The sequence below is a fragment of the Sinocyclocheilus rhinocerous genome, unplaced genomic scaffold (genome assembly GCF_001515625.1).
Source record: "Sinocyclocheilus rhinocerous isolate Xijiao unplaced genomic scaffold, SAMN03320098_v1.1 scaffold1043, whole genome shotgun sequence".
Lineage (NCBI taxonomy): Eukaryota > Metazoa > Chordata > Actinopteri > Cypriniformes > Cyprinidae > Sinocyclocheilus > Sinocyclocheilus rhinocerous.
Genome location: NW_015642610.1, coordinates 892456 through 905729, shown reverse-complemented (window position 1 = coordinate 905729; position 13274 = coordinate 892456). Strand labels below are relative to the sequence as shown.

Sequence of the window (13274 nt, the reverse complement as noted above, 5' to 3'; positions counted from 1 at the left end):
ACTGTATATATATATATATATATATATATATATATATGCATTTTTGTAACAATGTAAATAACCTTAAGATAATAGGAGGTTTTGAAAGCTACCATATAAACTTCTAAATAAATATCCAATAATGTTCATAAATTAATAGGGTTTTAGATAACTTTAGTTGTCTAACTAGTATGCAATTAATAAAGCACAGAATTAAAAAAAAATGTAGCACAAAGCCAATTCCATTTTTTTTGGAAAATGTTTATTTTAATTTCATTCAAATTTACACCATCACAGAAATGGGCAGATTAGTTACTTTGTGTACCTTTGTGAGAGTTTTTTGTGTGTGTGTTTGACAGTAGACAAATGAAATAAATAGTAATAATATTAGGAAGAATACAAAAAAATAAGGCTAGCGTGGCCTTTCAGTTTTCGTTCATGTGTTAGATGCACACAAACACAGTTAATACATTACTGCAGCCACCAGACCCCCAGACTCACGGCCCTAATGCAGGCCAGATGCAGATGCCATAGTTAGTCATGCTGTTTATGCTGACATGCGCCGCGGGTCTTCAGCCCGGGTGTGAAAGGCTGAAACTGAGCCTGTAGGAGGACTGTGAAGCCAGGCAGAATGTCAGCCACATCTCACATCACCTTCCTCAAGCCCCCCCAGCACAGCTCCAGACTCCCACTCCAGCGTGATATCATCGCTTACACAAATCACTGGTCGTCAGCCCCACCGACTCCACTTCCATGAAGTCGTAGGGATTTAAATTAGTGCATTTTTATTGCCTGCTCCATTTTTATTTATTTATTTAGCCTTGCTGTGTTCAAGACTCCCTGAGGGTCTCGTGGTGAGGGCCCCACCAGAGCCAAGAGGCCAGACACCAAAATCAAACTCTTCTCCTCACTCAAACACTCCAACCAACTGACAGTTTGGATTATTAAATAAAAAAGTAATAAAAGAGACAAGAAATATCAATAAATCACGGAGCATTATGGGCAGAAAGTAGTCTTTTTTTTTTGTTACATGCGTGGAAGATCAAGATACAATGAAACCTGACCTCATGGTGAAGCTTACAGATTTATCAGGACCATTAAAGTGGGATATTGGGTGGATTACCGGTGCTTTGACATGACAAAGCTGTTGCTTAACTAAAGCATAATGTTCCCCTATTATGTAGCTGAATTCAGCCCGCCTCTTTTTTGTGTCTTTATGAGTGTCACATTTGCTCCTTACCTAAGCTCATAAATAAATAATGATAATTAGTGCTGTTTGTTTGCTAAGGTAAGCATGACAGTCCATCTGGATGTCAAGGGGCAATTGAAAATTTACTTTTTGCATGAGGCCTGTTTATCTGACACTTTTAGAATATTCTGCATAAAAGACAACTAAAACACTTAATTACATATTAATAGCAATAACTATAGCTAACTGTATGAACTACTGACGTTTTTATTTACATCCTGTTTCATAACATTTTATAGCTGATTAAAAGTGTGGCCACATTTACTGTTGTTCTGCGAGTTGTTGCTGACAGAATCCATTCATTACAATAGGAATCCACACAATTAGGAATTTCACATGCAGGCAAAGGATTTCTCTACATGGATTTCATATCGGGTTCAAGTTGGTCACATAAATTTGTTGCGATGGCCAACAGAAAACTGCTTGGTTTGAATGTGACTTCTGTGTGAGCTGCGTTTCATACAGTGCTATACCATTGATAATAGACAAGGAATCAAATTTGTTTTATTTAGTTTTTATTTTTTTGCCTGCAAAATTTCACAAAAATTTCACTAATGTGACCGCACTTTAACTTTCCAGATTCAGTTCACGTTTTCATGTTTTTATTTCTATTTTTAGATTTTTGTAGTGTAGTTATAGTAGTTGAGGTAGATATTTAGGCTAAATGTGAATATACCGGTAATACATCCAAGGGCCATGTAGTTTTGGGTTTTGTTTTCCCTTAATAATAAAAACCTTCATTTAAAAACTGCATGTTGTGTTCACTTGTGTTATCTTTTACTAATATTTAAATTTGTTTGATGATCTGAAACATTAAAGTGTGACAAACATGCAAAAAAATAAGAAATCAGGAAGGGGGCCAACACTTTTTCACACCACTGTATATATGATGATGTTTTGTCATCTGAACAGTCGGCATGTTATTAAACAACTGTACAATCCATTGACCATACTGTACTTTTATCACACTTGGCCTTCATTCCTGTCACATGATAATGGATTCTTTGTGGTAGAACTGTTGTTCTAATGTGTTCATTTGAATGAAGAGGAGATGTCCTTGGATTCCTAAAATTCTTTACCTTTTCAATATTTTCTATAGCAACTGTAATTGTAATGTGGCTTTAATGTGACTTTATCCAACACCAGTCAAGCTATCTGTATTTTGTAAGCAGCATTGAAATGTTTTCTGGTGAATAAATGACTAATTGTCTGTCTGTCTGTCATTTTTGTGGTGATATAGTTCATAGATATTTTGAACTTTCTGTTCATAAAAAAAACAATCCTGATAAAAATGTATCCCTGTTTCCACAAAAATATGAAGCAGCACAACTGTTTTCAGCATTGATAATAATAAAAAAGTTAAATAAATAAATAAAAACAATCAGCATATTAGATTTCTGAAAAAGATCATGTGACACTGAAGACTTGAATAATGGCTGGTGAAATTTCCGCTTTGCCATCACAGGAATATATTACATTTTAAAACATATTAAAATAGAAAATAATTATTTCAAATAAATGAAGCCCTGGTGAGCATAAGATACTTCTTTGAGAAAAAAAAACATTTATAAAAAAAGTCATTAATTTTAAATATTTGAACATTGGCAGGAGCTTAATTTATATATTTCTGTTGTTTAAGGGATTTTCCAGCTTGTGAGGGATCCTCTTTATGTCTGTTTGAGCTACTGGTGTCTGAACCCTGTTACAATCCAGTTCTACTTCTGCAGACCATCCTTCACAAGGACTGCTTACTGCTACAGATCATCATTTCATACTCATGTAAGACTCTTAAATCCCTGACACACTTCTTAGAAAGTGCATGTACCCTTACCAAAGATTCCAGATGATGTTGCTCTAATGAAGCATGCTGAAAGTTGGCAAAATATTAAAAAATATAGTTAAATTGGCTTGCCAAAATGTTGCTTCATCGCCATATGTTTAAGTCTGATGTAGGTCACAGAACAGAAGAGTGGCTTGCAATGAGAGAATACGAGGAAACGCTCTTTGAAGCACGTCGGCGCTTTCATTGGTTTCCACAAATGAATTTAGCACGATTTATTGATGGAAAGACTGATTAGCTTTGAGGATGGCCCACTGACCTTGCTGCTCTTAATAGCCTGCACCTGTTTTTAATGGGTCGTCTTTTCGTACGTCTCCTCTTATTTTCAATAGGCTGTTGTGTGCACTCGTGAACTGATCACAAGACGATAACGTCGCTCGAGTCGCCCAACACCTGCGCAGAGGAACCATGCTGAGTCCTTTCATTCTCGCAAAATACGCCATAGAAATCGCTAATTGCTAGTCTAAAATTTGAAATTGCACTCTGTTGAATTTGCTAACAAGTAAATGCTAGCTGAGGTCTTGAGAGGCTCGTTCCAATCCGACACATTCGATACTTATTATTTTACGAAGTAAGGCAGATCCACCTGGATTTTCCACCATCTCGTGTGTTTCGTCCTCAGGCACATCGGAGATGCATCTGGACTGTTGTGAGAATGTCGTTTTATTCACTCATCATCGCACTCATCACCCTCCTCATCATTTCTGAATCAATAGAGCTCAGTAATAAACACTCATGTGAGAGCAAAGTGAATGACCTTTAAAGATTTTCCTCTTTCTTCCTTCCACTCTGAAAAGTCTAACCTTTAAAGGCTGTTTTGTGCTTGCACATTAATTCACATTATGGCGGAGCTCATTAATAACCAAGCTCGGCTAAGAGCACGTCTGCCTGCGCGCTCTGGTGTGGGAATCACGTCGCCGTAAATCAACACTGCCTGGCCACAGCCTGGCTAATTAAGAAGAAACGTGGTGGCTTGGTTGTCTACCGTTTAGAGAAACCTCTTTTAAAGTTCCTCACTCCAGTCGCTGTCTCTCAGCACAGTTTGGGAGCGTTTAGTGCTAAGCTGTGCTCTAAATAGGAGCTTGTTCGTGGAATTCTTTGAGGAACTGATAGCAATGTCTTGTTCCAATTAAGGGCCTCCAGTGGAAACTCATCTGTGAGGCCCGGTAGAAAATCAACAGGTGTGTTTGTTGGCAGCATGTCAAGGTTGCAAAGGTTTGTTAGCCGAGGATAGAATTGGTTTGTGGAATCCCTTCCCTTGAGAAACACCAGCAGTTCATTTATCACGGTACATCCTGTGGCTCGTAAATGGAAGATTGCAAAGAGGCAGGTCATTAACCTGTCTGGCCCTTTACTGCCCCTTGTGGCTATTTATAAAAGTCCACTGTTTTGTTACGAAAGCCTGTAGTTATTTTTTATGCCTGTTTGTCTTTTAATGTATTGGAAACGGGGAATCGAACAATAAATGTGTGACGTGATAGACCGAGCTGGAACCTGCATTCCCATGACTCTTCACATGAAATCAAAATTAATCTGGTTACATTAAAATATTTTAAATAGCATTTAATTATTGACAAGTCTTTTTGTAAAATGTTAATATTGTCTGTGCTGATATACTTGTGGGAAGCGCGCCGACACATAGCGCTGTTGTGTTTCGGGTTCGAGTCCAGGCTCGCGGACCTTTCCTGATCCCATCCCACTTTCTCTCTCCCACTTCACTTCCTGTCTAGCTACTGTCATATCAAATAAAGGCAAAAAACACCAAAAACATGTTATTTTAAATTCGTTATGTAATTATTTTAAATAGAATTTTGCTAATGATTTTGCACACATAGCATATTGATAAGAATTAATAGAATATTTTGGTAACACTTTATTTTAAGGTGTCCTTGTTTCATATGTTACATGTACTTACTATTATAATAACAATTAATTATGCATAATTACATGCAAGTAACCCTAAACCAAACCCTAACCATGCAGTAAGTACAGTACATGTAGTTAATTAATATTACTCAGTTCTTATATGTATAATTACACTGGAACAAGGACACCTTAAAATAAAGTGTAACCGATATTTTTTATGTATTTTTTGTTAAAATTATTTTACTACAAATTTAATTAATTTGTACTAGTGAGGTATTTAAAAAATGGTTAAAAATATACTTTCCCTTATTCATTAATAGACATTTTAACCGAACATGTATTATTTTAATTTTATATATTTTAATATTATTCATATCTTTACATTAGTTTGAGCCATAAGTAATATAAGGAGTTTTCTGAATATTAAGAGAGATTTTTTTTATGCTAATGTATGTATATTTTGAATAATTATACTGCATCACATGGTCAATTTCATATGTAATACGTATGCGTAAATAACAGTTAATAGTTTTTTAATTAGAAGGAGGAGGAAGGGGTTTGTTATTAGACAGTTTCAGGGTCATGTAGTTTTGGATTTTGTTTTCCCTTAATAATAAAAACCTTCATTTAAAAACTGCATGTTGTGTTCACTTGTGTTATCTTTTACTAATATTTAAATTTGTTTGATGATCTGAAACATTAAAGTGTGACAAACATGCAAAAAAATAAGAAATCAGGAAGGGGGCCAACACTTTTTCACACCACTGTATATATGATGATGTTTTGTCATCTGAACAGTCGGCATGTTATTAAACAACTGTACAATCCATTGACCATACTGTACTTTTATCACACTTGGCCTTCATTCCTGTCACATGATAATGGATTCTTTGTGGTAGAACTGTTGTTCTAATGTGTTCATTTGAATGAAGAGGAGATGTCCTTGGATTCCTAAAATTCTTTACCTTTTCAATATTTTCTATAGCAACTGTAATTGTAATGTGGCTTTAATGTGACTTTATCCAACACCAGTCAAGCTATCTGTATTTTGTAAGCAGCATTGAAATGTTTTCTGGTGAATAAATGACTAATTGTCTGTCTGTCTGTCATTTTTGTGGTGATATAGTTCATAGATATTTTGAACTTTCTGTTCATAAAAAAAACAATCCTGATAAAAATGTATCCCTGTTTCCACAAAAATATGAAGCAGCACAACTGTTTTCAGCATTGATAATAATAAAAAAGTTAAATAAATAAATAAAAACAATCAGCATATTAGATTTCTGAAAAAGATCATGTGACACTGAAGACTTGAATAATGGCTGGTGAAATTTCCGCTTTGCCATCACAGGAATATATTACATTTTAAAACATATTAAAATAGAAAATAATTATTTCAAATAAATGAAGCCCTGGTGAGCATAAGATACTTCTTTGAGAAAAAAAAACATTTATAAAAAAAGTCATTAATTTTAAATATTTGAACATTGGCAGGAGCTTAATTTATATATTTCTGTTGTTTAAGGGATTTTCCAGCTTGTGAGGGATCCTCTTTATGTCTGTTTGAGCTACTGGTGTCTGAACCCTGTTACAATCCAGTTCTACTTCTGCAGACCATCCTTCACAAGGACTGCTTACTGCTACAGATCATCATTTCATACTCATGTAAGACTCTTAAATCCCTGACACACTTCTTAGAAAGTGCATGTACCCTTACCAAAGATTCCAGATGATGTTGCTCTAATGAAGCATGCTGAAAGTTGGCAAAATATTAAAAAATATAGTTAAATTGGCTTGCCAAAATGTTGCTTCATCGCCATATGTTTAAGTCTGATGTAGGTCACAGAACAGAAGAGTGGCTTGCAATGAGAGAATACGAGGAAACGCTCTTTGAAGCACGTCGGCGCTTTCATTGGTTTCCACAAATGAATTTAGCACGATTTATTGATGGAAAGACTGATTAGCTTTGAGGATGGCCCACTGACCTTGCTGCTCTTAATAGCCTGCACCTGTTTTTAATGGGTCGTCTTTTCGTACGTCTCCTCTTATTTTCAATAGGCTGTTGTGTGCACTCGTGAACTGATCACAAGACGATAACGTCGCTCGAGTCGCCCAACACCTGCGCAGAGGAACCATGCTGAGTCCTTTCATTCTCGCAAAATACGCCATAGAAATCGCTAATTGCTAGTCTAAAATTTGAAATTGCACTCTGTTGAATTTGCTAACAAGTAAATGCTAGCTGAGGTCTTGAGAGGCTCGTTCCAATCCGACACATTCGATACTTATTATTTTACGAAGTAAGGCAGATCCACCTGGATTTTCCACCATCTCGTGTGTTTCGTCCTCAGGCACATCGGAGATGCATCTGGACTGTTGTGAGAATGTCGTTTTATTCACTCATCATCGCACTCATCACCCTCCTCATCATTTCTGAATCAATAGAGCTCAGTAATAAACACTCATGTGAGAGCAAAGTGAATGACCTTTAAAGATTTTCCTCTTTCTTCCTTCCACTCTGAAAAGTCTAACCTTTAAAGGCTGTTTTGTGCTTGCACATTAATTCACATTATGCCGGAGCTCATTAATAACCAAGCTCGGCTAAGAGCACGTCTGCCTGCGCGCTCTGGTGTGGGAATCACGTCGTCGTAAATCAACACTGCCTGGCCACAGCCTGGCTAATTAAGAAGAAACGCGGTGGCTTGGTTGTCTACCGTTTAGAGAAACCTCTTTTAAAGTTCCTCACTCCAGTCGCTGTCTCTCAGCACAGTTTGGGAGCGTTTAGTGCTAAGCTGTGCTCTAAATAGGAGCTTGTTCGTGGAATTCTTTGAGGAACTGATAGCAATGTCTTGTTCCAATTAAGGGCCTCCAGTGGAAACTCATCTGTGAGGCCCGGTAGAAAATCAACAGGTGTGTTTGTTGGCAGCATGTCAAGGTTGCAAAGGTTTGTTAGCCGAGGATAGAATTGGTTTGTGGAATCCCTTCCCTTGAGAAACACCAGCAGTTCATTTATCACGGTACATCCTGTGGCTCGTAAATGGAAGATTGCAAAGAGGCAGGTCATTAACCTGTCTGGCCCTTTACTGCCCCTTGTGGCTATTTATAAAAGTCCACTGTTTTGTTACGAAAGCCTGTAGTTATTTTTTATGCCTGTTTGTCTTTTAATGTATTGGAAACGGGGAATCGAACAATAAATGTGTGACGTGATAGACCGAGCTGGAACCTGCATTCCCATGACTCTTCACATGAAATCAAAATTAATCTGGTTACATTAAAATATTTTAAATAGCATTTAATTATTGACAAGTCTTTTTGTAAAATGTTAATATTGTCTGTGCTGATATACTTGTGGGAAGCGCGCCGACACATAGCGCTGTTGTGTTTCGGGTTCGAGTCCAGGCTCGCGGACCTTTCCTGATCCCATCCCACTTTCTCTCTCCCACTTCACTTCCTGTCTAGCTACTGTCATATCAAATAAAGGCAAAAAACACCAAAAACATGTTATTTTAAATTCGTTATGTAATTATTTTAAATAGAATTTTGCTAATGATTTTGCACACATAGCATATTGATAAGAATTAATAGAATATTTTGGTAACACTTTATTTTAAGGTGTCCTTGTTTCATATGTTACATGTACTTACTATTATAATAACAATTAATTATGCATAATTACATGCAAGTAACCCTAAACCAAACCCTAACCATGCAGTAAGTACAGTACATGTAGTTAATTAATATTACTCAGTTCTTATATGTATAATTACACTGGAACAAGGACACCTTAAAATAAAGTGTAACCGATATTTTTTATGTATTTTTTGTTAAAATTATTTTACTACAAATTTAATTAATTTGTACTAGTGAGGTATTTAAAAAATGGTTAAAAATATACTTTCCCTTATTCATTAATAGACATTTTAACCGAACATGTATTATTTTAATTTTATATATTTTAATATTATTCATATCTTTACATTAGTTTGAGCCATAAGTAATATAAGGAGTTTTCTGAATATTAAGAGAGATTTTTTTATGCTAATGTATGTATATTTTGAATAATTATACTGCATCACATGGTCAATTTCATATGTAATACGTATGCGTAAATAACAGTTAATAGTTTTTTAATTAGAAGGAGGAGGAAGGGGTTTGTTATTAGACAGTTTTTTGACCGTTTCTTAAAACCATATTTAATTTGAAGCTCGGAATTGTTTCAGTATTTCTTGAGTTTGTTTTTTGTTATAACCTGACAAACTAAAAGTAAACTGCAAGTGTGTGGTTTTATGCATTAAATCCTTTGTGCCCGAGAATGGAAAAGATTATAGACTGCCTTTACACTACACAATTGCTAAAAATAAATGTTTTTGTTCTGTGAACAATTAATAATGCACGTCTTCAAAACTTTCCTTTTCCTCTTACTCCTGTCCTTTAACCATCTGTCCTATAGAATCGATTTTTCACAATCAAATTCATTCCAAATGGAAAAAATAAACAGCTTTGATGTAAACCTGTCTTTAGTAACGATTGGATAATTAGAGTGAAAGACAGAACAAGACACCAAACAATGTCACAAAGTAAAATGGCATCTATACCCGTTTCCTCACACTTGTACCAAAAGAAAGCAGAGTCGATTCCCATCCGTCCTTCAACAGCAGCAGAATTCAGGATCCCTGTTAAGCAAAGCAGTGTTAGCTAACCACACGCTCTACTACGACAGGCAATTTAGGCCTGTCATTTCAAAACAGTCCAACATTTGTCAAAAAAGTGCAAACAGCAGCCTGCTTTTTATCAAAGACACTCATTGAATGCTGCGTTGCATTCAATTGCCTATTCAAACGCCTGTCATCTCTAGGAAGTGAGACTGACAGGGGCTGAACCAAAGGCACAACCATCCTGCATATACAACCCCACAGGCCTGACAACATTTGGACAAGGGCATTCAGTCACATCTTGTTGTTGTGGTCGCATCTTGTGTTTGTCCAGACAGGCAATTGGCGTTTTGCTTTATTGATTTACAAGACATACATTTCCTGTGCTATAGGCACAGATGTCTTGCAATATGTAATAAGCTCAACATTTTGTTTTATTTTGTGTGTTTTGTTTAGATATGTACTTTATTTACACTACTGTTTAAAAGTTTGGGGTCAGTAAGATTGTATTATTTTAAGAAATTAATACTTATGTTCAGCAAGGATGCTCTAATTTGATCAATAATGACAGAAAAGACATTTATAATGTTACAAACGATTTCGATTTCAAATAAATGCTGTTCTTTTGAACTTTCTGTTTATCAAAGAATCCTGAAAGAAGCCAGTTTCCATAAAAATATTATAATTTCTAAAGGGTAAGTCTAAAAGCGCTATACAAATAAATTTGAATTGAATTGAATTGAAAGTCTGAAGTAATAGCTGCAGAAAATTCAGCTTTGCCACCACATTTTAAAATATATTAAATTAGAAAATGTATTTAAATTGCAATATTTAATCAAATAAATGCAGCCTTGGAGAGCATAAGAGACATCTTTCAATAATAATAATAATAATAAAAAATAAAAAAAAACTGTGTGTGTATGCTTAAGTAATAGTGTCAATGCATCACCTGATAGAGCCAGACTGACAGACCCGGCAAATATCCTGGAAGTCTCTCCAACTTGCTCTGGACCAATCATATTGTTAAGCCCTGTTATTATTAGAATTGTGGTTATTTTTATTTTTGATATCACTTAAAATAACCATGATAATGTACTTTCAGGTCTCTGTGTGGACAGAGGAACAGAAGTGTCCCCTGATACTCGCACTGCAACTGCAGAGTTTTTGGAAGCTGTTTTTTCCATCCTGTCCTCCCTCAACTACCTCCCCAGGGCTTTAACTCGAGCGCTAGAGGGCTACCTGGACCAGAGACACCTTTGGGAGCACTTTTACAACTTAGCAGGTGCAGCCATGCAAGAATTTTTCCATGCTCTGTCCTACATTTGTTTAGACTTCAAAAGGACACAATTTTAGTCAGATGTGGCCATTCAGTTACAGTCCAGTTGGAAACCGTTATCACCATGTGCCCCCATTGTGTCCCCTAATTGCCTCAATATCAAATCTGACCAGCTGGAAGCCCATCATCAAATCAAAGCCATAATTAAACCTTCAGCTGTCTCTTTGATTGCTTATTTATTTACATTTGAGCCTTCTCCTTGTTCCTCTCTGCAATAGCCACAGCATGAAAATGTTTCTTTGTGTTAATGGTTACCGTATTGATTTTGCATGCTGACATAGAAACTGCAATTATGACCTGACACCTTTTGAATCGCTTTGATTCAGGGGGTTTAATCCAGGCTGAAGCTCTCATGTTTTGTGTTTTATTACATGTGAGAGGTAATTATAGTTGTACAAATTAGACAAATGACAGAGGAGGGAGCAGGAGAGTGTGTGTTGTATGCTGTTATTCTGATGTAAGGTGTTGTGTTTTTGGCTTAATTGACCATGTCCATTCTTCCCTAAAGATAATCTTATAGAGCTTGCTTAGCACCTTGATTGTGCCATTTAGCAGAGCTAATTGGGCTGGTCAGGAGAATGATCCATATTAGAATTATTTATTTGTTTCTTCTACTTGTACTTTTTGGCACTGTGGATGTTTAGAAATGTAACTCCCTTAAAACACACTTTTAAAATGCTTTGTTTTATTTAATTGTTTGCTAACAATGTCCAAAAATGGAAATATATGCATTACAGGAGAATTCAGCCCTTTTGCTTTTCCTTGATTCCCTAGAACTTGTGTCATTTCCATGATATAATGACAACTCAATGAGGCATACTATATCAAAACATTGAGGAAAAATGTATATAAATAATTTTTTTACACAATACATAATGAAATGATATATGTTTTTTTAACTCATTGTTTACATCATATCTGTGTCTGAGACAAGAGTAAAACAATACAATCTATACATAAAAGTCATTTAAATAGCTGCAAAAAATAATGTAGGTTTGATAAATTGTAATGCGACAGTCATACAACAATAAGAAACAACTGAAATCTATTACCTTTTAAAAAATAATAAAATAAATAAATAAAACTGATTTATTGGGAAAGAAAAATTGCTGATAGATGAAGAAATTATGAGTTCTGTCTCTCTTCTTCTTTAAGGTAATGTCCTGTGACCAAATATGATATAATCATAAAGAAATAAGATTGTTTTTACACAGTATCTAATGAATTTACAAAAACAAGTTTGATATAATTATTAAATCACTATAATTTAGACCATTCTCTTTCTTACAGACTCCAGTAAAGAGGAGCTGACCTTGTTTAAATGCATCAGGTCCATTGTTTGTGAATCCACTACCAAACTTTTGATCCACCTGGTCAGCATGATGCAGGCATGCAAAGACCAGTCGGGACCCCTGGTTCGACAGCACATACCAGAAAATGTCCTAAGCAAAATTCCAAAAGAGTGGAACTACATTCCACGAGATCCTAAGTTTAATGAAACCAGCAAGAGTAAGTAAAGCTTTATTAACAGTAATGTTCATTTATTTATAAAACATTTGTACCATTTTTTTAACCGCTGAAAACTGTGAAGTCTTATTTAAGACTTTAAAAAAAATCTAACCAACCCTCATTGTTTTTCTCTCTTCTTATCAGACAGCATGAATCGAGCTATCCAAGCCCTCTCTTTCATCTTCACCCACCTTCCGTCAACCATAGCCTCCCTTCCACTGCCTGTGCGCTTCCTGTTCACCATGGCAGAGAAGAGGCTTTCCCAGCATGCCAGACAGCTGAGGTCTACCGGCCTGCTCCTCTGGGTCTTATTGGGCAGCCTCTGTCAGGATCTAGAAAATGGGGATGCCCTGGAGCTCTTGTCTGGACAGCCCCTGGAGAGAGGGGCCAAGGATAGGCTGAGTCTGCTATCGGAATGTCTGCAGGTCAGTCTGGGCCAGCAGAAGGGTGTTCCCAAGCCTCTGGTCAATAAGGTGCTCCAGGGCCTGGAAGAGAAGAAGCCCAAATGGACCTCCATGCAGCTGCAGAAGGCACGAAAGCTTTGCTGTGATAGGTGAGATTTAGAAAAAAAGCCTGATGGAATCTTCCCAATTTAAGCCCTTAATAGCAAATTCATTATTAAGCTCATCCATTTTATGAAAGATGTTTCAGGCTTTTGGCATTTTAATGTGTTTAACCAGTTAACTAATCTATTAATGTCTTAGTTGGCCGCTGCCAATTGATATTTTGATGTCATTTAAAGACTTCAATCTCACAATTCATTCATTTTTAGAAATTAACTTCACCCTTCATCTTTTGGCAAAATAATTATGTTGTTTTCTTGTGTGTGTGTGTGTGTGTGTGTGT

At 36.1% G+C, this 13274-nt stretch overlaps 1 protein-coding gene across 1 annotated transcript in view; it reads left to right on the top strand.

Moving 5' to 3' along the window:
* LOC107756295 (uncharacterized protein KIAA0825-like) overlaps window positions 1-13274 on the top strand; it is a 147473-nt gene that overhangs the window by 49061 nt on the left and 85138 nt on the right. The window contains 2 exon segments of the mRNA XM_016573328.1: window positions 2868-3007; window positions 10686-10865. Of these exon segments, the coding sequence (XP_016428814.1) occupies window positions 2868-3007; window positions 10686-10865 (320 nt within the window).